This window comes from Cyprinodon tularosa, unplaced genomic scaffold (assembly GCF_016077235.1).
Source record: "Cyprinodon tularosa strain WSP-4 unplaced genomic scaffold, ASM1607723v1 ctg4, whole genome shotgun sequence".
Lineage (NCBI taxonomy): Eukaryota > Metazoa > Chordata > Actinopteri > Cyprinodontiformes > Cyprinodontidae > Cyprinodon > Cyprinodon tularosa.
This window is the reverse complement of record NW_024039118.1, coordinates 1,825,965-1,852,932: the sequence shown is the minus strand read 5'-3', so window position 1 is coordinate 1,852,932 and position 26,968 is coordinate 1,825,965. Positions and strand designations below refer to the sequence as shown.

At 39.6% G+C, this 26,968-nt stretch overlaps 2 protein-coding genes across 6 annotated transcripts; one reads left to right on the top strand and one right to left on the bottom strand.

Annotated features, from left to right (window-relative positions):
- Positions 1-678: 678 nt before the first annotated feature.
- Positions 679-10,310, bottom strand: arl8 (ADP-ribosylation factor-like 8). The gene is made up of 6 exons (XM_038297999.1): positions 9,896-10,310; positions 6,652-6,712; positions 6,406-6,553; positions 3,574-3,657; positions 3,340-3,491; positions 679-1,938 (listed from the first exon to the last, which is right to left on the bottom strand). Exons 1-6 carry the CDS (start codon positions 9,939-9,941, stop codon positions 1,890-1,892), a joined length of 540 nt encoding a protein of 179 aa, XP_038153927.1. The 5' UTR covers positions 9,942-10,310; the 3' UTR covers positions 679-1,889.
- Positions 10,311-12,312: 2,002 nt separating this feature from the next.
- Positions 12,313-26,968, top strand: nsun6 (NOP2/Sun RNA methyltransferase 6). 5 transcript variants are annotated; one of them, XM_038297989.1, is made up of 12 exons: positions 12,313-12,366; positions 12,636-12,737; positions 15,173-15,328; positions 15,404-15,501; positions 17,093-17,199; positions 17,281-17,434; positions 18,370-18,451; positions 18,617-18,736; positions 21,292-21,436; positions 21,536-21,684; positions 25,839-25,964; positions 26,044-26,968. In XM_038297989.1, exons 2-12 carry the CDS (start codon positions 12,663-12,665, stop codon positions 26,221-26,223), a joined length of 1,392 nt encoding a protein of 463 aa, XP_038153917.1. In that variant the 5' UTR covers positions 12,313-12,366; positions 12,636-12,662; the 3' UTR covers positions 26,224-26,968. The 5 variants fall into 5 exon arrangements, with proteins under 5 accessions (XP_038153917.1, XP_038153920.1, XP_038153918.1 ...); XM_038297992.1 differs by lacking the exon at positions 12,313-12,366 and having other exon boundaries at positions 12,374-12,737; positions 15,407-15,501; positions 21,539-21,684; XM_038297990.1 differs by lacking the exon at positions 12,313-12,366 and having other exon boundaries at positions 12,374-12,737; positions 15,407-15,501.

The window sequence follows — 26,968 nt, the reverse complement described above, 5'->3', positions numbered from 1 at the left end:
TTAAAATCAGCTGTGCTGGAGCAAGGAAACCTCTAAAACTTGCAGGACAGCGGCCGTCGAGGATTGACTTTGGGGATGCCTGCTCTAGCCTCGATCATTGCCCCAGAACTGGTGGGCCGATCAAACGCAGAGATGCGTTTTGAAATTCTGGATGCAAAGCGGGGCGGGGTTTTGAGGGCGTGATGACAAAGCTGCGCGATGCTGGAGAAAGCACAAGGAAGATGGCAACAACCTTTGAACAGTTCTCATTTGACTCAGCTTTGGAGGGATTAGACTTGGGGTTTGAGTGTAGAGCCTCTTCCTGCTCATGTTCCGCTAATTTTTAAGGACCTATTTGCTGCTTTACCGACAGGCTGTTTGTTTACACTCCCCCACCAGCTTTTTGTCGTGCTTAGAGCGTTGGCCAATAGGAACAGCCATGGTTTGAAAGACAACAGGTTCTCATCAATCTTCCAATGTCTCATTCATCGGGCCAGACCAAATTACACATTTAATCTCACATTTAGTCTGGTTTATCAGGCTAATAGAGTGCATAACATTGTCTCTAATGTTACTGTAGAAATATCACAATTCACTGAAGTGTTTCTGCTCCAGTTTTAAACAAAATGAGGTGAACCTTTAAGGTGGATTTCCCCATTAAAAACTCCAAACCTAAAAAATGAGTTGCCTTAAGGCTGGTTCAAAAAAGAAGATAAACTGTTTAATGAAAACAAATGCAGTACATGATCCACACTTTATGCCACACCAGTATTCAACCCGTCTCATTGCTTAATGAGCTCTAGCTAAATGCTCCAAGCCTCGCTGCTGCTGTGTTAACTGGTGCAGGGTTTAACTTCCTGTCTGATGACCTGGGCTCACTCTGAATCACGCACCTCCTTATTTGGCCACCAAACTTGCATAACAAGTTCTTTTAAGTGGCATGTGCATAGATGTGATGAAAAGTTGAAGGATTCTTTCAACAAGCTGGAAAAGAGAAATGAATCAGGCAGACTACAGAAGTTCTGTTAAGGCTGAGTATCAAGTACCAGAACAATACCAGCTGAAATATTGAGTGTATCGTCCTCATGCGTACAATCCAAGCGCTGCACACCAAAGTGTGAGCAGCCGCTGAGTGACAGCCTCCAGTAAATGTTTGGCACCTGTTAAATAGTGGCTTCTGCTTATCCCTTTGTTTAAAAAGTACAAAAACTGTTCAAGAAAAGATGCAGAACAATGTAGATACAAACCTACCGCTAAAAACGACTATAGAATAAAAGTCAAATTAAATAACGTGATAAATCACTTATAAAATGCTGAAAAATACTTTAAAAACAAATCTTGACTTGCAGTCAAAGTGATCTTTGAAATGAAACCTGCTGACATTCTGACTTAAGCACAGCCCGGATAACTTATGGCAAAAAAAGCAGAGGGAACAAATGTTTTTTTAACAAGTTGAAACTCCAAATGAAAATGAGACTTGATGAATGTAGCTTATAAAACTGAAATCTAAAGTAACAAGCTTACATCTGTGCTTAGAATGAGAACAAAATAAAAAAGACAAAACGGACAAATGAATTAAACAAACTAGTGTGAATATAATGGTTAGAGCTGCATTAATAACACTGCAAATCCTCTGACCTGAATAAAGCCTCCTCGTTCTCAGCTTGATGAGAAGCAATAACAATATGATATGCATGAGTCATAAATTGTCCTTGATTGACATCTTCTCTGTAGTTTCTTTGTTTTAGAACAGACTGCCGCATAACAAATACTGTCATGGCGGGCTGTCAGTGCCGCTGTCCCGTTGTGACATTAACAAAGAAGAGAAAAGACGAGTCAGTAAGGACAGAAATGGTCTGCCACCTCTGGGGGTGAGGCAGGTAGTCTGGCGTTGATGGCACATAGAAGGGCTATCTGAGTCCAGCTCTGGAGGTCATCCACTCAAGGCCTTGACATAAACTGGGAATAAGAGAAAAAAGAACATTTAGAACTGAGGAAAAAAATTAAATCTGTTTGTCCAATATTTCCAGTCAGAGCCTAACGCATGTAAATGTAAAATGTATAACTAAATCAGCATCTTTTTGGCTTCCAAAACAACGTATGGTAGCTTATTTCACTCCTACCTTGGAGAGGTGTGTTAAAATAGAGACCTCTGTTGGCAAACTTTTCAAGACAAAGCTAAATATGCCAGAGATATGTAGATTTTACCACCATGTTTCCTCTGACTGATATAAATATTAACTTTGAAGAATAGTTAAAAGTGATCAAATATATTCGAATAATTGTTATTTTCTTCCAAGTTTAGAAAAGGTTTTGGTGCATGTGGTTATTATTACGCTTCTCACATCAACAATCTGATTTTGAATATAACCAAGGCCCCAAACATCTGTATTAAATGGTGAGATGGTAAAAGATTCCCACTCATACTGTTTTATTCATGAGTTTTATTCAGCAGCATCAGCCCAATGGGGCCTGAAAGTTCACCAAGTTTAAGTTGTTGTAAAAAAACATGAATTACCGTAAATTCTCTAATATTGGCCTGTATTCCAATAGCGGCCGGGACTAACATTGGCCGGTCTCGCTGTCAGAGGAGGTAAATAATGGCCGGTCTCTAATACAGGCCGGGGCTATAAACGTTTTTTCTGGGCATACCTCAACACTATAGTTGTGGTAGTAAGTACAAGTACCACAGCCCTGCGCTGCTGGACGACAGGCCCTGACTGCTGCCCGTCTGCGCGAGGAAGAGAACAGACACGCAGCAGAACAGGAGGAGCGCGAGTGATGAGGAGATTAAAGGGAGAGATGAAGAGGAGGAGAAAAACTGAGGAGGAGAATTAAACAGAATTGGAGGATTTTTTTTTTTTTTTTACTTCAAACCAAGCGAGACATGGTAACTGTACTTTTTCAATAAATGAACCTAGTGTTTTATAGGTTCAAATAGACACAAAATCTCATTTTTATTCATTCCACTGGTAGTCTGTTTTGCTCAAATAGCAATAAAGGCCTGTCTCTAATTCTGGCCTCTATCCAATAAAGGCCTGGACCGCGATGCACTTGAGTGAAATAAAGGCCCGGGCCTATATTAGAGAATTTACGGTATTTACCTTCCATTTAACATTAATCCATTACTGTGTTGCTCCATCACATGAAATATAATTATAATGCAATTAAGTGTATTTAAACTGTGAATTTGGAAAAATGCAATGGAGGTATGAGTAGCAAGACATGAGATTTTTCCTTCACTAATCCACATTATAATTACATATAATTGTGTTGAAAAGAATGTAAGACATTGATCATCTTGGAGCTTCAAGCTCTGCAACTGGCTAGTTTAAACAAAACTGCGTGTGATGATCTCACCCCTCTCCTGTTAGAGCACAGCAGGACTGGATGTGCCAGGGGTGGTCTTTGATGGAGCTCAGGGTGAGGTATTTGGAGATCTCTGCCGCCGACATGCAGTCTTTCATATCCTGCTTGTTGGCGAATATCAACACAGCTGCTTTCCGTAGGTCCTGAGTGGACATTGAGAGAACAATGTTGCATGAATAGTATAAGGGAGACAGAGCAATGTTTCCTTCCTAAAGCGTTAGTTACCTCATGAGCCAACATCCTGTAGAGCTCCTCTTTAGAGATGGCCAGTCGTTCTCTGTCTGTGCTGTCCACCACCAGAATAATGAACTTCATGGACAAAAAGAAAAAGAAAATCATACAAAGCAACGTCTTGTACAGCCATGAAATGCAGCACAACAGGCGGGCATATCCAGGCCAGAAACAGCTTCTTATGGCTCCATCTAAATAAGAAAAGAAGCAAAGACTGAGAGGAAATGAGAGACAAGTGGCAGCATGAACACTGAATACACGTCTCAAAAGGAAGTGAGGGGTCGACACGGCCACATTTAAACGATCTAGGGCTGCAACTAAGGATTATTTTACAAATCGCCTTTTTTTTGTATTAATTTATTAATAATCGGATAGCAATAATTGGTCCTTAAAGAAGATGTTTTAAGAAATTAAACCAGGAGAATCTAAAATTTTTCCACTTGTGGAGTTCTGGATAGAGCATTTTGACAGACGAGAAGATGTTCAATGCAAAATATTTATACATTTTTATATAATAACTGCTCTAAGTGGGTTCCTCTGACAGCTGAAGGCCTGTTTTATAATCTCTATTCTCCAATTAACGATAAGTCGATTACTAAATTAGTTGGAGATTATTCCAATACTGGACTTATCCTGATTAATCCTTTCAGCCCTAAACTGATCCCAAGAAAGAAAGAAAAAAACGCGAATATTTTTACACTTTTGTACTGTGAAAGCCATCATAGCCACTGCTATACCCTTTTTGTGTATACACTTCTGTGAGTGAATAATTCAGAGAATCCAGGGTTTGGCTGGATTACTGGCCTTTTTTAAATGACTTGTTGGTTGGAAAATTAAAATCATAACCTCTAATATTTCTATTTGGATTATGCTGGTTTGGGATATTTTGAGGAAACATATTTTTTACAGCAGGGGTCTCCAACCACAGCCCCCAATAGCAGAGGACTGGAGTGTTAAGGACTGGAGCTGGAGAGGGCAGCTCTACTGAATACACAGAATGATGTATTGGTTATGGAGGCAGGCACTACCAATACTCTATTGGAGGCTAAATACCCTGCCCTAAAAAATTAAAGGAACACTTTGTAATCAGAGTATAGCATTGAGTTAATTAAACTTCTGGGATATTGATTTGGTCGATTAGTAGCAGAGGGGGTTGTTAATCAGTTTCAGCTGCTTTGGTTTTAATTAAATTAACAACAGGTGCACTAGAGGGGCAACAACGAGACAACCATCAAAACAGGAATGGTTTTACAGGTGGAGGCCACTGACATTTTTACCCTCCTCATCTTTTCTGACTCTTTTTCACCAGTTTTGCATTTGGCTAGGGTCACTGTCACTACTGTTAGCATGAGGCGCTTCCTGGACCCTACAGAGGTTGCACAGGCAGTCCAACTCCTCCAGGATGGCACATCAATACGTGCCATTGCCAGAAGGTTTGCTGTGTCTCCCAGCACAATCTCAAGAGCATGGAAGAGATTCCAGGAGACAGGCAGTTACTCCAGGAGAGCTGGACAGGGCCGTAGAAGGTCTACAACCCATCAGCAGGACCCGTATCTGCTCCTTTGTGCAAGGAGGAGAAGGGGGAGCAGTGGGTCCTGGGTTCCTCCTGGTGCAGGACAATGCCCGGCCTCATGTGGTGAGAGTATGCAGGCAGTTCCTGGAGGATGACAGAATTGATACCACTGATTGGCCCGCACACTCATTATGTTTTGGTCCATCCGACGCCGCCAGGTTGCACCTCAGTCTGTCCAGGAGCTCAGTGATGCCCTGGTCCAGATCTGGGAGGAGATACCCCAGGATGCCATCCGTTGTCTCATTAGGAGCCTGCCCCCACATTGTCAGGCATGCATACTCACGTGGAGCCATACAAATTACTGAATACAATTTTGAGTTGCTGCAATGAAATTTCAGTAAAATGAACTAGCCTGCCGCATCATTTTTCAACTGTAATTTTTGTGGCGTCTTTGCATTTAGCCCTCTGTAGGTTGATCGTTTCCATTTCCATCAAATGATGTGGCATCCTTTTGTTTCCTAACACATCACCCAGTCCATATCAGTATAAATAAACAGCAGGATTTTTTGCCCCATTGAGATCTGATGTGTTTTCAAAGTGTTCCTTTAATTGTTTTGAGCAGTGTAGTATTTTAACCCAATTCTGTCGATTCAATGTAAAAGGCAAAACCTTTCACAGCGACTGAATTCACTCAGACAGCAGGACAGTATTATATTTGCTTCTCTTATGAAAAGGCAACCAAGGAAGAGCCAAAAGGTCTCAGATGGACATTCATAGAGCTGTAAGCTTTGGCTCTCAAAAGAGAATATGGAAAAAAATTAAATCTTTACCGTCATGTTAAAGCTTTACTAAAACCAGAAATTAAAAGTCTGCCATAAAAACGCCTCATGTTTTCTGCTTACAGACATATTATTTGCTGATCCTAAGCATGATTAGTTTACAATTACTGTATGAAACATGTCAATCTTCATCTTTATTTTTATGAATCTTATAGGCAGAATTATACTTTAAAAATATAACTAAAGTTTCTGTAAATGTATTTATTTCAGTTGAAAGGTTTCACGTACAATCTGGCTTTTTTGAGCAATCTCCTCAAACACATCTGCCTCTCCAACTTTTGGCCCGTCTGCAGACCCCACCTCTACCTCTTAGTCAGGCCTCTTTGTGAAACTGCTGGCCTCTGACCTCCTAAACCCCCCAACAGTCGGCTCTGAATGAACACAACAGCAGCCACTCTCAGGAAAAAGAACAAAAAGAACAAAAAACAAGAGGCAATGGGAGGAAGTTAGGAACGATGTTAAAATGCTTCTCACCTCTGTGTTGGAGTAATAGGTGTTCCAAGAAGACCTCAGAGATTCCTGTCCCCCTATATCCCACATCAGGAAGTGGGTGTTCTTCACCACTATCTCTTCCACGTTGCTCCCAATGGTGGGCGATGTATGAACAACCTCATTCATCAGACTTTAGCAATGAATAAAAAAGACAAAGCATTAAAAAATAAATAACAAAAAAAAAAGTTTATGAAAGTTTTAAGCAGTAGTTTCAAACACCATACTTACAACTGGTAAAGGATGGTGGTTTTCCCTGCATTGTCTAGACCCACAATAATTACCTTGTGCTCTGCGGGAAGGAAAAACAGGGATTTGTTTTATGATCTGCTGAAAGACACAAACTGTACTGTTTAACAGGACTGCGTGGCAGAGAGGGAAAAATACAAAGCATTGTTTTCAGTCAACACAAAGCACTCCCAGGTGCAAAATACAACCGACTAAACTTCCTGTCTCGTATCTCACTGACATCACACCTCATTACGCTTTATCTTTCATATTTTTATTTTAAGAGAGATAAATAATATTCTGTTGTATCTTAACTAAGAACTGCTAGAAGTGGAGGGAGGACTTCAGCTGAGTACATCTAGTAGAGCAAACATTTAGGATCAGGGTGTGAACTTTTCTGCCAGTTTGAGTCCTGAGAGGAAGGAAGTTCTGCTTGTTAGGATGAACTCTGCTGCTTTCTGCAGGATAAACACAGCATATTACTTCCTTCATTGTTCAGCTACTGCGTCCATCACAAGCACTGCATGCCAATAAAATGCATCTGTGACCTGTTTTATAAGTCACAACCTGGGAAGATTTTATTTCCATCTTTGACAGTCTTTTCCTTCCGAGTTAAGTCGAAAGCACCTTGTGCTTTATTGGGATTTCATGCAACTAAAAAATACGGGTAAGTTTGAAGAGAAAAACAGGAATCATTTTTTTTATGGCGTTGAAAAAGTAATGACGCTGCTTCCCCTGCCTAGATGTGTTCAGTGTCTTGGCTGCTTCTACTTAAGCGTTGCTATAATGTGCTGTTGTACTGCTTTGGATATTGTTTTACAAACCTAATCCTGCATAAAACCTCTCTGTAAGGTTATCCTTTATAAAACACAGCTGACCTGTCGGCTGTTTCTTGGCGTGGACCTGTGAGGCCCTCAGAGAATGGTTCATATATGAACAGTTTGAATTACAGACAGCTGAACTCTGTTTAATAATTAAGTTACTCATGAAGGATCATGTAATGTGGTTTCATTACAGGTGTCAGAGTAGGGAATATAAATGCACAGCCAACTTTTCTTGTTCTTATTTGTAATATATTATGAACTGTGAATAATAGTTTCCCTCTGCTACATCTTCTCTGGTTGATTCTGTATTTATCAATCACATAAAATTCATCTTGAGGTTTGTGGTCATAACATGACTTGCTCGACAAGAAATGTCATCTTAGCATTTAATGTAACGACCGCCATTTTTGCAGATCCTCTGCCTGAGTGACATGCAACCAGAAACACTGCATTAGTGAAAATGATTTAATGTTGTCACAAAGTGAGAGCGCTGTACAAATAAAGACATCTACCATTATTTTCCCTTCATGAACTTTCACACAGTTCTGTTTTATTGGATGCCATCCAAATAACACTAGCTGGTAACTTTCCAGCACAGTTTTAATAATATTGTAAGGTTTTATCTAGTGTTGCGGCAATGCCGTTTTTTGGCACCGATAACGATAGCTGGCTGTGCAGTATTGGCCGATATCGATACTATCTGTTTGAAATTAGTGTGTGTGTGTGTGTGTATATGAAGAACTGCATACTAATTGGATGTAAAATAATTGCCATCATTGCTTTGTCAAGCTGCCGCCTACCTTTGTGAAGCAGGAAAAAGATTAATACAAAGTGAGTCCAGTAGAACTTTTTATTGCCTACCTGGAATGGGTGACAGTTGAACGCCCGATATTGTTATTGGTATCGGTGCAACACTAGTTTTATCTGAAAGCTTCGCCTATTGGGCCATGCTTTCAGTCAATCTGATGAAACTACTCAGTATCCCGAGTTAACTTAACCGTTGTTTAGATTTTTTTCTCCGATTTTGCACTTTAATAATTTAAAGGCTAGGTATTTAGTTGAAAGAAGCTCTGGGTAAACCTGCAGTATGGTTTTCTCTTTTCAATTTAACAAGTCAACAACCATTATCACACTGTTGATATGTATGGTTATATGTAGAGACTTCGTGTTTTATTTTAACCCAGAAGGAAACACATATTGGCCTATATTAGTAGGTTTTCTCCTATTGAAGTTCTGTAAAGATTCTCAGTCATCCAGGTCAAAGTCAGTCTTAACAAAGCTGAACTTTTCAAGCTTGTATTGAAGTAGGTAATGCTTTTGATTATTTATTATGTTGTTTATCACCTTTCTCTACCCCCAGCTTAAGACACATGATGGAGAACAGAAGATGAATGTTAACTTTCTCCATGTCAAATCAGACAATTAAGTAAATATTCCCAATTTACAGGATATTAATATTTCTTCTTCCGCAAATTCTTCGCAAATGTAACAAGCAGAGCTTAACTGCATAGCTATCTGCCTGGATAGCCAAAGGATTCAGATTAACACTGTTTAAGTTCGCCAGCTCTCATTTTGAAACAAGCAGTAGTTTAATAGAATTCACAGGTGGTGTTTCCTTTAGTTTTTGCAACTAACTGTGATTTTTCCACTACCATAAGTATTTGCAGTATAACTGAATATCTCATTTTTGTAAATGAAGGGAAAGGCTTCTTTTAGCCAGCTGATTAGCAGTGTGCAGGTGGAGGCATCTTTAGTAAATTATGATGTAATATATGATATGATCATGATACACTCATGTGAATAGTGAGAGGAACAACAGGATAAGTAGATTCAGTTCCAGGAAAAGTTGCAGTGTGTGTTGTTTATGTAAACAAAGCTAACATGCAAGGTTCTGCAGTTGGAAGAACCCTCTGTTACAGGTTTACTTAACAATTACCAACTTGTTGAGGGCTGGAAACGAGTTCAAGCTAAATCCAAACTTTCATGAACCCTAAACATGTTTTAAAATCGTGGAGCATTTTATCTAGTTGATAATGTCAACAGTGAGCAAACTCTAGAAAGCTCATAAGTTATGCAACGCTGGGTGTCCTGGATAGGGAGCTAAAGCTGATTGACAAACTGGATAAAGTGAGGCAGGCTCTAGGTAACTTAATGTAATTATATCGCCTGAGTGATAAACAGATTAAGCGCTGTGGACACGAAGAGACGCGTTTGGAGTTTGAGTTGTTTTTGTCACTCATTTCAAACAAAGAAGGGGACAGATCAGAGTCAAAGAGATGCGTGGCGAGATAATTCCCCCCTCCATCTGTTCCTGCAGCTCTCGCTGTTCGGTTCATGCCAACAAACTCATTATTTCCAGTAGAGTTAAGCTTTAGTCAATCCAAGTGTGCGGGAGGCTTTTTTTTTCCAGACACGAAACCTACCTTGGTTGCAGAAGTAGCTCCACAGTTTGGCGAATATCAGGCCCATGGTCGGGTTGGGTTTAGGGGTGTTCGGCTAACAGCAGCCCTTAGCTTATACTCTCCGCTCCCTGCTGGTCCACAGCGCGCACCCGTCGGTCCGAGCCTGGCTGCTGCCGCAAGCTAACACTAACTGCACATTTTCTCAACAACAAAGCGCCTCCCTGACACCCAAAATCTTCACGTGCTGCGGTTTCTACTAAATATACCTGACGTCAAGATGAATACCGTGTTGTAGTGATTACGTATAGATAGAAAAAACGTTATAAAAATGACAAAGAAACTGGACAAACGCCTGTTCAGCGGAGCAATGCGTCCACACAGCTGGTGGTTAGGACCTGAGCCAGCGATAGCACATCACCGGGAGAAAGCAATCCCGACTAGAGGTGGGCGGATCGATCCCAGGATCGATACTATCGATACCAACGCTGGTATTTATATTGAACAATATTCGTTTAACAAGATCGATACTTTTTATCCTCTCTCGCGCGCGCTGACTGCTGCGGAGTCACCAGTTTCCCCATATGTGTAACAGCACTTTGCTCCCCCTCCCCTCTCCTACAGTCACATGGCTCAGCGGCGCCAGCCAATCAGCGCGCAGGCTTAGCTTGGCCTGCCCACTCAGCACTACGTCACACAGACAACCGCGCTGCCGGTTGCTGGGTGAGTGCTCACTCAGACTTGGATGGAGAGAGAGACCAAAGACCCGCCTCCAGCCTCAGACAGACATCTTTGACCCAAGCGTTTCAGTCCTCCAGAGAATATCCAGGTAGATAACAGTGGTCATCGTCTGCAGCACTTCATTATACATCATATATTACTCAGAAAGTGTAGTTAAAGGAATAGTACACCCAAAACATGATTAGCCTTCATTTTCTACTCACCCCCATGCTGAACAAAACTCTGGAGTACTTTTTTGATATCTCAAATGCATCTGGAGATCTGGGAGGCTTCTTGCTGTCTGCTGACATTCAAATAATGGAGGTCTATGGCGCCCGAGACAGAAGGTCCACAAAAGTCCACAAAAACTTGTCAATATTCCTCCATACTGCTCGTCCAATGTAATCCAAGTGTCCTGAGTGGGTAGCATCCAGAATTTACTCGAAACAAAGTCATTTAGAATGTTTTTAGGGCATAAACAGTAGTGTATAGGATTTCCTAATAGCGCCCCCATGCGCGCTCACGATTCTACGGAAGCCGGCAGACCAAACCGGAAGAAAGTGCGCATTCAGCGTCTGGTCTGCCGATAATGCAAGCGTAGAAGAAGAAATGTGCTGTTTACCTGTGCAAAGAAAGAAACAACGAAAGAAAAATGTCTGAGGACTTCAGTGTTGAGGAAGAGCATGAGTTCTTTGCCGAGCTGAATGCGCTGGTTTGGTCTGCCGGCTTCCGTAGAATCGCGAGCGCGCATGGGGGCGCTATTAGGAAATCCTATACACTACTGTTTATGCTCTAAAAACATTCTAAATGACTTTGTTTCGAGTAAATTCTGGATGCTACCCACTCAGGACACTTGGATTACATTGGACGAGCAGTATGGAGGAATATTGACACGTTTTTGTGGACTTTTATGGACCTTTCTGTCTCGGGCGCCATGGACCTCCATTATTTGAATGTCAGCAGACAGCAAGAAGCCTCCCAGATCTCCAGATGCATTTGAGATATCAAAAAAGTACTCCAGAGTGTTGTTCAGCATGGAGGTGAGTAGAAAATGAAGGCTAATCATGTTTTGGGTGTACTATTCCTTTAAGACCTTGAAAAAACCCAGTACATTTATCCCATTAAAAATTGTTAGCTAAAATAAGCTAACATTAGATAATCTCTTATTTATTCCACGATTGAGAACTTTATAGAAAAAAAGCAACAGGCAAGTGCAGCTTAAATGTAAAAAGTATCGGTATCGGTATCGATATCGGCGATACTGACCCAGTATTTACTTGGTATCGGATCGATTAAAAAATCCCGGTATCGCCCACCTCTAATCCCGACTATTCACTTCAGTGTGGTACGTCATGACGTAATGCTACGTCTGTTATATTTCAGTTACGCTCGCATAAAGCAAATTGCAAAAGATGACGATATTACATTTCAGATAACTGTTATTGAAATACTAACAAATAAATTTAATTAACTAAACTACTTAATACTAATTATAATATAATAGTATAATTATTCTAACTAGTAGTTATTTTTATTTTATGTTATTTTTTATGTTCATTAAGTTTTGAGTTGTTTCATATGTCTGTCATGTGACGCGCGTAGTGATTAAAAAATTGAGTTTGATGTAAAGTAATGTTACTACACACTCATGTACAGTAGGTGGCGGTATGCACCTTAAAGTTGCTTGCGATCCGCCTTAATAGAAAAGAAGAAGACTCGCGTAGTGACGCATGCGGAAGTAGTGGCCATAAGAAAACAATTCAGATCCATGCCGCGTAAGTATAGAGAACTTGCATACTTTAGTAAAGCGTTTGGTTAAAATTAATGATATCATTCCTTCTGTTAATATTCATACAAAGAGAGTATTTTTAACGGTTTAGTGGCTTCTTTAGAGCAGATTTACTTTCATAACAAAACGATCAAACGTTAGCCGCTATCAAGTCATTGAAGATTGCAAGGATAGTATTCAGTGTTGCTTATTTGTATATCGGGTTAGGATTGTGCAATTCTTGTACATACATTTTCCCACGTTTTCTTTTGGCAGTCTCAGGTTCTTGTGCACAAAGGAGAAATGTCAGTATTTCCAAGAATCTCCCTGAAGCCTGAAGTAACAGAACATTTGAGAAGCGTCTTCTTAAACAAAGAGGTAAATAGTTATTTAAAATATATTATCATATTAAAAAAAAAAACTAAAAACGTTTAGATACCTTTACCAACATTAAATACTAACCCCATGTCACAATCTTTATTTGTATTTACATAGAATATTACATTCTTGAAGATGTAGGAGATAACAGATAATTAGTCTATGTCGCTGTTCAAGAGTTTTGTTTTATTTCCTTGTGCATTAAAAAAAATACATAAATGAAGATACATCTGAGGGGTTTTAAGCACATTTTAAGTTCACCACAAGACATCTTAATTTGACTTTGACTGGGCCAAAGTTGTAGGACTTTTCAATCAATGTCCTACAACATTAAAGTGTGTTTAAGCTTAATGTCACGTAAACAGATGGTTAGGCATCCATGTTTTACCAATCATAGGAACAATCCCGATTATTGTTGGAAAATGTGTAACCAAAACAGTGTTGTTTTAGTCGGCAGTGGTTTTTCCCCCGTTACCCTCCAATTAAGGCTATTTTTATCCATCTTTTTTCACGGTTTTGATATCAAAATTTGTTGAATGATCTGATAAAGTAAGAAGAGATTAAAAGCATTTTAAAATACAATTATAAAGTGGCAAATACTTTTACTGTATTTAAGAAAGGATGTTCCAACTGCCAAAAACAATATCAACAGCATCACAATAGGGGATTGTTTAAAGGTTGTATGTATATATATATATATATATATATATATATATATATACACTATATTGCCAAAAGTATTTGCTCACCTGCCTTGACTCACATATGAGCTTAAGTGACATCCCGTTCCTAATCCATAGGGTTCAATATGACGTCGGTCCACCCTTTGCAGCTAGAACAGCTTCAACTCTTCTGGGAAGGCTGTCCACAAGGTTTAGGAGTGTGTTTATGGGAATTTTTGACCATTCTTCCAGAAGCGCATTTGTGAGGTCGCACACTGATGTTGGACGAGAAGGCCTGGCTCTCAGTCTCCGCTCTAATTCATCCCAAAGGTGTTCTATCGGGTTGAGGTCAGGACTCTGTGCAGGCCAGTCAAGTTCATCCACACCAGACTCTGTCATCCATGTCTTTATGGACCTTGCTTTGTGCACTGGTGCACAGTCATGTTGGAAGAGGAAGGGGCCAGCTCCAAACTGTTCCCACAAAGTTGGGAGCATGGAATTGTCCAAAATGTCTTGGTATGCTGAAGCATTCAGAGTTCCTTTCACTGGAACTAAGGGGCCAAGCCCAGCTCCTGAAAAACAACCCCACACCATAATCCCCCCTCCACCAAACTTTACACTTGGCACAATGCAGTCAGACAAGTACCGTTCTCCTGGCAACCGCCAAACCCAGACCCGTCCATCAGATTGCCAGATGGAGAAGCGCGATTCGTCACTCCAGAGAACGCGTCTCCACTGCTCTAGAGTCCAGTGGCGGCGTGCTTTACACCACCGCATCCGACGCTTTGCATTGCACTTGGTGATGTATGGCTTGGATGCAGCTGCTCGACCATGGAAACCCATTCCATGAAGCTCTCTGCGCACTGTTCTTGAGCTAATCTGAAGGCCACATGAAGTTTGGAGGTCTGTAGTGATTGACTCTGCAGAAAGTTGGCGACCTCTTCGCACTATGCGCGTCAGCATCCGCTGACCCCGCTCCGTCAGTTTACGTGGCCTACCACTTCGTGGCTGAGTTGCTGTCGTTCCCAAACACTTCCATTTTCTTATAATACAGCTGACAGTTGACTGTGGAATATTTAGGAGCGAGGAAATTTCACGACTGGATTTGTTGCACAGGTGGCATCCTATCACAGTTCCACGCTGGAATTCACTGAGCTCCTGAGAGCGACCCATTCTTTCACAAATGTTTGTAAAAACAGTCTGCATGCCTAGGTGCTTGAATTTATACACCTGTGGCCATGGAAGTGATTGGAACACCTGATTCCAATAATTTGGATGGGTGAGCAAATACTTTTGGCAATATAGTGTATATATATATATATATATATATATATATATATATACAGTTGTGCTGTGAGCTGTTGCTCAACACACACACGTGTGTGTGTGTTGCTCAACAGCATTTTATTTCAGGATTAACACTTTGAGACAAACACTGAAATCAGGTGTTTTCTGTAATGGTCAGTAAGAATTCTATGCATGTTGGCAGTTTTTATGTTGGTTCACTGTTCAGCAAGGTCCTTTAGGTTGTCTAGGACAGTTTATTTTTGAGATTATTAAAAAAGAAAAATCTATATTTTATTTTTTAAAGTTATTAGTAAATTGTTATTTTTTTTCTGTTTAGTGTTATTTGAATTATTAGTGTAAATTTATAAGTTTCTTTAATGGGAGGGGATGTAAACTTTCAAGCACAACTGAATAGAAATGAACTCAACCTTACTGAAAAAAAAATGGGACCTGAAAGGTTTCTCATTCCTGCTGTAAATGGTTTAGGTGTTGGCAGCTGTGGGTCTCCAGGAAGCTGAGTGCCGTTTCCAGAAGCTGCTCACTTGTTTGTCTCACCCACCTTCGTATACTTGTGTGCGAGCCAGTACTCACCTGGCTCCTCTAGAGGACATCAGGCTCAGCCTGGAGGAGGAACTGAAGAAGGTGAGAAAGAAGGTGTCTATTTATTCAAAGCTTTCACTTGAGTTGCAGGTGTGTGACTTAGTTTCATTTCTAAAGCAGCAGAAGTGCAGCTCATCAGGAGAGAAGCTGTCTATCCAGATTGCTCAACACCCACAAATCAAAGATGTGCTGCTTCTGCCTGTTGATGGCCCGAGGTATGCAAGGAATCCTGAAACTTCCTGTTTATCTCTGTAGCTTACATTCAACATGAGTCCTAAAGCTCAGCTCAGAAATTAAAGAAATACAAACATGAAAAAATTGCATCCTGTGTTTAATCAAAGAATAACCCACAATTGTAACAGAAATAACTTTAATCTGACAAAAATAATGATTAAAAAACTCTATGAAGGAGCATCGATAGCAGACCATCAGTTCTTGTTTGAGCCAAATTGGACTTATTAAGCGTTGATCAAGAAGGACACCATTGTTGGAAAAAAATCATAAAAAGCCAGAGTGGAGTTTGCCAAAGCACATTTTGACAAGCCAAAATACCAAAAAATTGTTATTTTTTTTGCCAAGGTCCATCAGCTCTATGTTCACAGACAGGAAGAAATGAAGTATATCCAGAAAAGAACACAGTCCCTACTTTGAAACATGGAGGAGGCTCTGTTACGTTAGGTTACATAACGGTGAGAGAGTAAAGCACAAAGACATTGCCATCCCATATGTTGGTAGACACTCTGAAAATCTCAAGGGGATTTTCATCAAACACAAAATTTCAGTACATTCCAAACTAAAAAAGACCCTTAAACAGAGACTAGTGCATCATAAGGACAAAAACCCCAGACCAAATATGCGCAGGGTGGTGTATGAAGTTCAGTGCAGTGAGGAATGATCTGACCTTCATATCGGAGAAACCAGATACCTCTCCTCAGACGCATGCCTCAACACAGGCAAGCTACCTCCTCCGGACAAGATTAGGCTGTACATCTACACCTTAAAGGACATTCTACTGAGCACCAGAATGTTCACATTTTGGACCAAGAAAATAGGTGGTTTGAGAGCAGTGTGGGTGGACTCAGGTTTCAGCTTTCAAAAACCTACAATGTAGCGATGCATTTGATTCCTTTCGGCTATCATCGCAACCCCCACCCTCATATAGGGGACCAGAACATCTCGCATGTTTGCAAGGCCAACAATTCCCCCTAATGACCCCCTTTTTGAGGCATAGACCAGTATCGGATATTGCAGGCTAACAAAGGACCTTGGCTCAAGGCCTTGTTTTGTCCACTCTATAAAGCCTCGAACTCAACGCTAATTCTGATATTTTGAATTGAAAAAGTTTCCTGGATGGGAAGCGAAACATCCTCAAACTTGGAAAAAAAAAAGTCCGGTGGATTTACTCTTTTTTTATTACTTTTTTGGATTGGCCTTCTATAAGTCCTGGCTTAAATCCTATTGATCTTTAGAAGGAGCTTAAAAACCCTTCAAACCTGAGAAAACTGGAGCCTTTTGCTAAAAAAGGTGGGGATCAAAATACCTGCTGAGAGGCGCAGAAGTCTTAGTGACAGTTACAGGAATTCTTTGATTGCAGTGATGCCTCCAAAGGTTGTGCTACAAAATATTAACTTAAGGATACCAACATTTTTCTCTAAATTTTTTCCAAAATCATTCTGTGGAAGCATGATTGAAAATGAACGTATGACTTTCATTTCTTGAATTGAATTATGACTTGTCAGAGTAAAGTTCTTTCAGACAAAGAAACAGACAATTAAACATTTACTGCATGTACTCCTGTTTTCTTAGACCAGTGGAGCAGCTAAGCTCCGAGGTGGTAGTGGGAGCTCAGTGCGGCAGCGCTGTACTCAGAGGAGCCCATGTCTTCGCCCCTGGGATCATTGCCAGCCCTAAATGTAAGACTCTTTCATTTGATTCACTTGGAATATCTTCTTTTCCTCCTATGGCTGCTCTTCATGTTGTGTTATTGTCGTCAGACATGAAAGCGGGAGACTTGGTGTCCGTCTTCTCCGATTTAGAGGGAAGGTGCACTCGTGGAGCGACGAGCTTCCAGGGAAACAAAGTGTTTGTGGGGAATGGCGTGGCAGAGATGGATCGGTCGGCCATCTTCAATGCAGAGACCCCTGCAAGGTTGGTGACATTTTTTCTTTTTTAAGCTAAATGTCTGCCAAGCCGGCCAGCCATGATAGTTTCAGCATAATGTGGATATTATAGCCTGACAAATTCCGCAGAAAAATGTCTTAGATTGAGAGTTTTTATTGTGAAAAGTGTTTTTTTTTCAATCATATTCTAATAGGAAGAAATGAACATGTAAGGATTCGGATTTCTTATTAGATATTGAGAACTTTGGCTGAAATATAATAATTGAGGTCTTTCTCGACCCTGAAATATATTTCCCAGCAAATGATTTACCAGTAAACAAAATAACTGGATTAGTTTGGAGTTTTCTGATACTTTGTATCAATTAAAAGAACACATTAAAGTAAATTATGAGATTTTTTAATGTTTAAGCATTTCCTGATCAGCCTGTAAATTAATGTTCTTAAACTATTTTTCATTTTATTTCATACAGTCACAAGCTTTAATGTTTTTCATTGGGATTTTCGATAATAAACTAACTAAATACTGTGATTTTACAATGAAGCAAAAGTGGCATCTAAATTTGGGTTCTTTTGCTTTTATATCTTTAAAAAAATCTAGGGAAAACCTAAGACCATCTTTGTTAATAGAGTGCACTTTTTTATGATTTAAGTTCAGTAGAAACTCAACTGCTCAGTCAAGAATTTTGCAGAATTAAAACAACTTCAAAAACATTTTATGAAATGCATCAGATCAGCCAGGAATAATGCTTTTCAGATTTATATTTCTTGTCCTCCTATATAATTTCTCTCCTTTATCCACTAAGACATGTTTTTATCACAGAAAAGGGTTGGTTTAAGGCTGATCATTTTAGCTTTGAGTATTTGGCAATCCATTTTTTGCTATTTCCAAATAACCCTAGATATCGTCTGTCATCATACCGATGCTCACAGCTGCTGTATCTCTTTGTCTACTCTGCTTTTTAGAGGTGTAGGTGTACGGATGGTGGATCCACTTTTCCAGAGTCCCTCCTTCGATGGAGTTCTGCCCAGTATGGCGTTCTTACAGGTAATTCTGTCACTTCCTATTAAAGCAAGGGTCATAAATGGTTCATCTGATATACTCAGGCAGGGTCCAGCTTTTATCAAATATAACCTCTTTACTCTCTCTTGACTAGTGGAACCTGCTCTACATAATCTGCAAACATGAATGCTTTTTGTGTTGCTTTTGAAGAACCTTCCCTCTGTGGTCGTGGGGCACGTCCTCGGGCCCCAACCTGGAGAACGGATCTTGGATATGTGTGCTGCCCCTGGGGGGAAGACCTGCCACATTGCTGCTCTCATGGGGGATAAGGTACAGTGATGGTTTCTGTTGTGGGAATCCCAAGACAGCTACAACCACAGACATGTATATGTAGACACCACGTTGGGCGCAGATTTGCACGTCAACATCACTGCCATATTGTATGTGGCAGAAAGTAGTTAACATCTGTTGCAGTGAATGCCTATTGGCTGTGCAAGACCATTCTTTTTCATGGTTTTTAGCTTGCATACCGTACAGAATGTATGTATGTATATGTATATATATATATATTAGTGCTGTCAAAATTATCGCGTTATTATCGCGTTAACGCAAGGCCATTTTAACGGCGATAATTTTTTTAACGTGAGATTAACGCTATGTGGTTTTATGGTACAATTTTCCAAGTACATCCCGCTGCAGCCTGCGGGAAGGCGGGGCTATTTTCCCCCAGTCTATGCATTTTCCATAGGCTTCGAGAGCGGAGCTCCTCAAGGAAAAAAGACGCTCATACACTGGGTAGCGCTAGTGCCTTTTTTTTAAGCCCCACCACCAACAAACAAGTTGAGTGTCTGGTAACTAGTAGCAACCTGAAATACGCTGAGAAAACAGATTACTGAGGTGAAATGGAATCTGCTACGGCGCTCTTGCTGTCTGTGTACGCCACAGGTCAGTATCGCGTGTGTGTGTGTGTGTGTGTGTGTGTGTGTGTGGGTGGGTGGGTGGGTGGGTGTGTCTGTGGGTGGGTGGGTGCTTGTGTGTGTTCTCATTTTTGTTAAGAGGCTGAAAAGTAACTTTCTAGAGCATAGACTACCTCCATCTAGTGATGTCGGTCTATTGATTTTGATGTATTGATTGAAAATTGTTCATTATTATCTTGGTTAATTAACATCTAATGTTAACTGTACTACATTTTATAGCAGTAGGGTAAAATGCTTGTCTTTGTTCAAAAGACTGTATTAACTGTAAAGACTGTCTTTTACATCAGCCTGTTTTCAGGGCCTTTTTTTTGGCTACATATTTGTTATTTTTTGCTACATGCCTCCCCATCTTCTTGCCATATGTTTCTATGGCATAAATCAGTGTCTGTGACCTGTTTTTATTTAAAAAAAAGAACATTGGCACAAACCTAGCCTGTATGTATTTTTTGTATGTCATCGAGAGTATTTAAATGATTTTCAATCAGAAAAAAAATTTGCGATTAAAATGCGATTAATCGCGAGTTAACACAGGCATTGATGCGATTAATCGCGATTAAAAAAATTTAATCGATTGACAGCACTAATATATATATATATTAGGGATGGGACGATTTATGAAAACCGTCAGAACCGTTCGGTTCAACTGTCTCGGTTCGATTCGCGTGTGTTGCGTTCGGTTCATGCACTGCTCCTTTTTCTCATAGGCAAAGCGTGTACACTCCAGAGCGGAACGTGGCGGTATTGCGACATAAGCCAACCACCAGTAGTAAACAAGAAGAAGAAGCGAAGCAGCTTAGCCGGGTGTAGCAGGGGAAAAAATCAGTTGTTGTGGAGAATTGTGTCGGACTGGCGAGTGGGAAAGAACAGGAGTTGGAAGACGCGCCAGCAGCACTTTATAGGTCTGCTGTATGGGAGCGCTTTGCATTTAGAGTGACCTACGATGACGGCGGAAAGAAAGTTGTGGATAAAAGTGCAACAGTGTGCAAGCATTGTGCAACACGTTTTGTTTATGCTAACAGCAACATGACCAACATGTCATGCTAACCCCGAAATCCCACATACTCCATCAGCGCTCCGCCCCGCTGGCTCCAGACCGGCTGCTCAAAGCAAAGCCTTCAGCCCCAACTGTGGCTCCCGTCCGCTCCCCTCTGAGTCCCTTGGAAATGGTAGAGAGCATGCGCCAGATGATTAAATTCAAAACAGCAAAACATACGGAAATGATCCAGGGTTTCCGCGGATCATTTAAAATAATTACAATCCATTATTTTTGGGGGGATTTTTTCATTAATTACATAAATTTTTATGGGATTTCAGTGTAACAATCAACATGTATCGAACCGAACCGAAAACCGTGTCCATGAAACCGTGAATCGAACCGAACCGTGGATTTTGTGACTCGTTCCCCTCCTAATATATATATATATATATATATATATAATTATAAGATAATAACAGTTAGCTTGTCAATTCAAAAAATATTTCTTTTAATAATTTTTTAACAAATAAAAGTAGACCATTTTTTTTTTTTTTTTTTTTAATCATGTGAATGGGATAGGCTTCCGTAGATTCTATATGAAATGTATAAAATGATTTTATGAGCATTATGAGTTCAGTATTATTTTAACTCATAAATGTTATATTTAATTCTAGTTAAGTTAAGTTCCTTCTCGTGCTATGTCAAAGTGTACCAGTCGATCCTCTTGTATTACGGATTGAGCCAATGATATTTAGGAAAAAACTCGTTCCGAAATGCGACGCCAGATTCGACAAATGATATTTGAAATCTTTTTTATTTTTTTGAAATTAATCACTTATAATCGTGCTACTTTTTTTGGTTAAAAGTTTAAAACAATTTACATAATTATACAGTTAATACAATTAAATTCCCTCTTGTTTTTTCCGACATAGGGAGAAGTTGTGGCCTTGGATCGAATCCGAAACAAGATCGACCGCATTTGTCAGAATGCACAAACGCTGAGATTGCAGAGCATCAAAGCTTACTGCTTCGACAGCACTCAGGCTGTTAGTGTTGAACCAACGGAGGAGTATAAAGGTAAAACACAACATATTTAAGCTCCCTCTGGGTTTATGGTAGGTTAAATAACAAACGTTGTCTTTTTATCTATTTATTTTTCTTCCTGCACATCCACAGCAGGACCTCCTTTCCCTCCCGAGAGTTTCGACCGGGTTCTGCTGGATGCTCCCTGCAGTGGCCTGGGTCAGCGGCCCAACATGGCCAGCACATGGAGCCTGAAGGAGATCTGCTCCTATCCGCCACTGCAGCGCAAGTTGTTTCAGGCCGTAGGTTTTACTGCACACAGATGCAACACTGATGACCCTAAATTTATATCCTTCCATCATTTTTTGAAATGGTGATGATTACTCATTGTTACCAGTAGAGGGCAGCATTGGATACATGTTTAACATGTTTTATAAAGTCTGCATGGCCTAAAAGAAGCAAACTTCTAATTATATTTCTGATCTCAGATAAGTTAACTAAGTTCAAAACTTTTTTTTTTTATAGATTTAGGCTACTTTTTGATATTTACATTGAAATTTTTCTTTGAAGGTACATATGAACGGGATGCTCTGCCACAAGCTTTAAGCTTTAAGAAGATATCTGTCTTTCATTCTTTGTTTATAAAGCACTTTACACACAAAAGTGACCAAAGTGATGTACAGGTCCATGGATACAAAAAGAGACAAATATGACAATTGTACTTTGGATACAGCAAATTGACAAAAAGATAAAAACCTATAAAACAGCTAACAGCTGAATAACAAAATAATATAAAATCCTAATAATTAGAATTATGATATTTCTGCACGATGAGATTTAAAAGCAAAGTTACGAAAAAATAGGACTTTTATAAATTACCTTTAAGAATTTATGGCATTGACTAATCCATCCTTCCAGTAATTCTCTAAACAGAATTTACCAGCAGCAGCAATAGATGCGTTTCAATCCACCTTGGTAATAAGCCAAGTTCTGAACATCCAAAAGCAACAGAGGCCTTCACCTTAAACTTCCTGTGGGACTGTGCTTGTGTTAAAGCTCTGTTAGATAAGGGAGTGCTAGAAAGTTTAAACTCTTAACAACAAGATCATTATCCAAAAGTGAATCCTGAAATGTACTGGCAGCCACTTCATGGGGAACTTTATCAGTGTAATGTGCTTATGTCACTTGCAGGCACCATAAAGGAGAGTTGTCCAACTAAATGTAAAGTAAGTAGGGTTTGATTTAGCTAATTGAGCTCAGATGATAAAAGTGAAAGAGGAATACTGTACTGATGTGTTCTATAAAATTAAAAAGATATATAAAAAAAATGCTCTTTGATAACTCAAATGTCCAATAACACCTCTGCAACCAGAAAGTAACCACCCTCATGACCAGTATTGCGGCCATTCAAATGTAAGAAATTTAAATCCGTCAAAGTTTTCATGTCATTACAACAGTTTACCAGATTATGTGCCGACCTGCTTTCACATGCTCAAAATGGGGGGTAAATAAAATAGAAAATCCCTTTATTGTTCCACAATGGGGAAGTTCTGGTGTTTATTTATTTATTTATTTATTCGTTTATTTGATAGGGACAAGTATGTTTCATGCATCATGTCACACACTACAACAATTTAGCTAAGGCTAATTCTCAATGTCTGTCCCCAGTTAGGCTTTTACACAAACACAGTGACTGTACACAAGAACAACAGAGCAAATTACACATTAAAACATCACAGAAATAAAATCAGGTCAGTTAGGTTATTAATGTTCACATGACTGACCTCTCAATAAAAAGCAGCAAAAAGATTATAGAAAAAAATGTCACACAAATATGGACCTTAGAAAAATGTGTAAGAATAACATAATAGTGAAGAGTTAAAACATAGACAATAAAATACTGTACTGTAAAGTATTTTAACAATATGAAACATGGAGAATAAATAACCATTGTACAGCTGTGGACATTTTTACAGTAATGTATATTTGAAAATAGCAGCAACATCAGAGATGTGCAAAATGACAGCAGCATGTTATTTAACCGACTAAGATAAAACCTGTGCAACATCAGCATGAATTTAACAACTTATGGAGGTTGTTGGGAACAGTGGTGGTTATAGAGTCTTATAGCTACTGGGAGGAAGAATCCGTGATAACGCTCCCTGGTGCATTTAGGGTGCAGCAGTCTGTCACTGAAGGAGCGCTCTAGTTTTGCAACAGCATCATGCATGGGGTGGGAAAGGTTATCCAACAGAGATGTTCATTTAGTTAGGATCCATTTGTTTTCCCACCCCCAGTCCAGATGGCATCCAATCACAGAGCTGGGCCTTCCTGATCAGCTTATCCAGCTGCTGTCTCTCATCTACATGGGTATAAGCCAGTGCTCCAGTAGACAGCTACATAGAAGATGGCAAATGCCACAACAGATTCATAGGAGGTCTTTAGGAGAACCCCCCGCACTCCAAAAGACCTCAGTCTCCTCAGCAGATGTGCATATCTTCTTTAAAATAATAAAGATACATGTTTTCTAAAACAGCCTGACTGCAAAGGAAGAATATTTAGGATAAAATGTATAGGATAAGACAGAGCCTTAAGGTACCTCCACATTTAAAGGGGACTCAGGACTCACAAACTGACACAGCTGGACAGAGAAAAAACTTCCAGACAGGTAGGAGCGAAACCAATTAAGAACTCTGCCCTTAACACAGATGTCTGAAAGCATCATGGTCCAATGTGTCACAAACAGCAGTTAAATCAAGCAAAATTAAAGTAGCAGAATCTCCAGAGTCTGCAGGTAAAAGCAGGGCATTTAAAACTAAATGGAGCAGAGTTACAGTACTGGAAAACAATTTAAAACTACACTGAGTAATTTTACTAATCTGATGTAAAATAAACAGGAACTTAGATCCTAATGTTCATTCAAAGTTTAAGCCTATTTCTAAGTTGCTCCTTTTCTGTAACTGGTTGGACCATGGTATGTTTAAAAGCAGCTGACACGGAACCAAAAGAAAGAGAGGAGTTTATTAAATACTGTGCAGGGACCTTCAGCACTACAGAACTAGTTTAGAAGGTTGGAGGAATAGTGCGGCCTGGAAAGCTTCCTGACGATGCATGACAACCTAGAGACATGAACACAGACTGGTCTAAAATGGCAGGATGAATGGGGCAAAATGCAGGATAAGGACCTGCCTGTATGGCTTTATCACTACAAAAACACATTTAAATGCTTTACAGATTCAGACAGAAGTAACCAGTGAATATGTGTCACAAGGATCCAGGAGATTCTCAAGTTAATGAACAACTGAGGCTTGTTAATATGTATAGACGAAACTTAGAAATGAACTGAGATTGGAAGCTTGATATCCAGCTATGGAGTTCCACCTAGTCTCTGAAGAAATGTGAAGCTTGTCCAGTCTTCTCCTTCTCTTGCCCCATCCACAACACTTGTGTTTAATCATTAAGCCACTGCTCTGGTGATCAGAAATACCTCAGTCGTGTATATGTCAAAATCACCAGTGATCCACTATATAACTTCATTATTTAATTTAAAAAAGGAATATTTCAATGTAAAAAAATTGCTAGTAACCTACTGATTAATAGGCTGACATTAAAGCAGCAGGACATTAAAGATTCAACAAAGTTTTAAAGTCTAATGTCCATCTACAACCTAAGTTATCAATAAAAAATACCCTTTTATTCAGTCAATGCAAATTAATGGAACTTTTTACCATTTATATTGGAGTTATATACTATGCTTACTTTATGTAATCTATCTACAAGCGTCTGATAGGATGGAGGTATGCTAATAGAAGCAGATAATCTGTTAGGCAGACTCATAAAATAATACAAGTATGTTATATATTAGCTTATCTAGTGTGCTAGCATGCATTCATTATATATGCCTCTTACAGGACGTAGCCATTGCCATCTTCGATTGTTTAGATTAACCATCCAGTATGCCCAGATCTCTTATGCTGTGATTAGATTAAATACTAACATGCAAACCAACTCTGGGAGTTATCTCCAACCATGATACCCAACTCTGGGTATCATGGTTATTATATTGAGTATACACCAACATGTACTGGGAGGATGGAGTTTAGAAAATGCTAATAAAAAATTGACTTGTCTCTTGTTTCAATAACTTCCATGGCAGGTAGGTTATAAAGCATCTTAGTTATTTGGAAGGAGTTAGGAAGAAAGCTTTAACTTGTTTCTTATAGTTTTGTTTAATGTTTATACTAATAAATAGATATCTTGAATAAAAAAAAGCAATTATGGTATAAGAATGCACAATCATGTTTTAAGCTAAAAAAAAAAAAAGGATTATGTTTCAAGAGTTACTCTATGTCAGAGTCCTTATCTGCATAACAAACTTATGCAATGTGTTTATGTCCTGGAAAGTTGATTATTGCTACTTTAAATCTGAATAATGCATTTTACTTTATTGCTGCAGGCAGTGCGGTTGTTGAAGAAAGGTGGCGTTTTGGTCTACAGCACCTGCACTGTGACTCTTGCAGAGAATGAGGAGCAGGTAGCCTGGGCCCTCAAAACCTTCCCCTGCCTCACTCTGCAGCCACAGGTAAATGACTTTTACTATGCAGACAGATTGAAGGTTCAGAGATGCAAAAAGATAACATGGAGACTTCCTGCTGTCTTAGGAGCCTCACATCGGTGCAGAAGGCATGCCAGGAGCCGGACTGTCACCTGAGCAACTCAGCATCCTCCAGAGATTTAGCCCTGAGCTGAGCTGGGACTCGATAAATACGACGGCCCCTCTTTCCTGCAGGGCCGACAGGGACACCATCGGTTTCTTTATCGCTAAATTCCAGAAAACCTGACTGGAGAATGGGTTTCCTTACTTTCAGACGAGCAGGGTCTGATTCTGTGTGTGCTTATATATAGCCCATGAAGAATGGAGGAAGTTGCTCTAGAATTCAGCTGCTCTCTAAAACTGTGGGCCATATTGGGATAAGCTTTAAAACAGAGAGCAGAAGAGAGGGAGAGAAGCTGAAGGAGCATTAGCAAATGCAGCAGCACTATGGTCGCCATAACAACGGTGACGACACAGCTGCCATGGTGACGATGGATTCACTAGATTCAGGAAGTAGCATTCAGAAAGAGGTCATAAGAGTTATTAACAATTCATTGATGCTGTAGACAACCGGGATATCTAATTAGTCCATCTGCAAAGAGAAGTAACTTTATGTATTTTTGTCACATCGATTAGTGCACTTCTTTTTTATTAACATTTATTATTAATGAGTGCAGCCTTCTTTCAGTTTCCATTAAAATTGATTGAGTGCTAAGAAACTGAAATATCTCCAAAAATATTCCTGTCTGAAAATATTTTTTTTTAATTAGTTTTTTCCCCTAGTGTAATTTTAATAATTTGTGTGATTTTATTGGACAAAGAAATTCTTAAAGTTGCCTCTTTAATGTGACCCACTCTAAAATATGCAACATTGTGAAAAACCATCGGTTTCACAGCACTGACACAAAAAAACGAAAAACCAAAAAATATCATAAACATTCTTTGTGCTTTATTGTTGTTCTGGCATTGAATAAAATTATTTAAAAAGAAAA

Bases quoted from the DNA above. Each gene is read 5' to 3' on its own strand.
- arl8 (XM_038297999.1), bottom strand. From the start codon at position 9,941: ATGGGCCTGATATTCGCCAAACTGTGGAGCTACTTCTGCAACCAAG. The intron at 6,713-9,895 runs GTAGGTTTCGTG...TCCTTCCCGCAG, and splicing joins GAGCTACTTCTGCAACCAAG to AGCACAAGGTAATTATTGTG. The intron at 3,492-3,573 runs GTAACTAACGCT...ATGTCCACTCAG, and splicing joins ACAGGATGTTGGCTCATGAG to GACCTACGGAAAGCAGCTGT.
- nsun6 (XM_038297989.1), top strand. From the start codon at position 12,663: ATGTCAGTATTTCCAAGAATCTCCCTGAAGCCTGAAGTAACAGAACAT. The intron at 17,200-17,280 runs GTAAGACTCTTT...TATTGTCGTCAG, and splicing joins GATCATTGCCAGCCCTAAAT to ACATGAAAGCGGGAGACTTG. The intron at 21,685-25,838 runs GTAGGTTTTACT...TTATTGCTGCAG, and splicing joins AGCGCAAGTTGTTTCAGGCC to GCAGTGCGGTTGTTGAAGAA.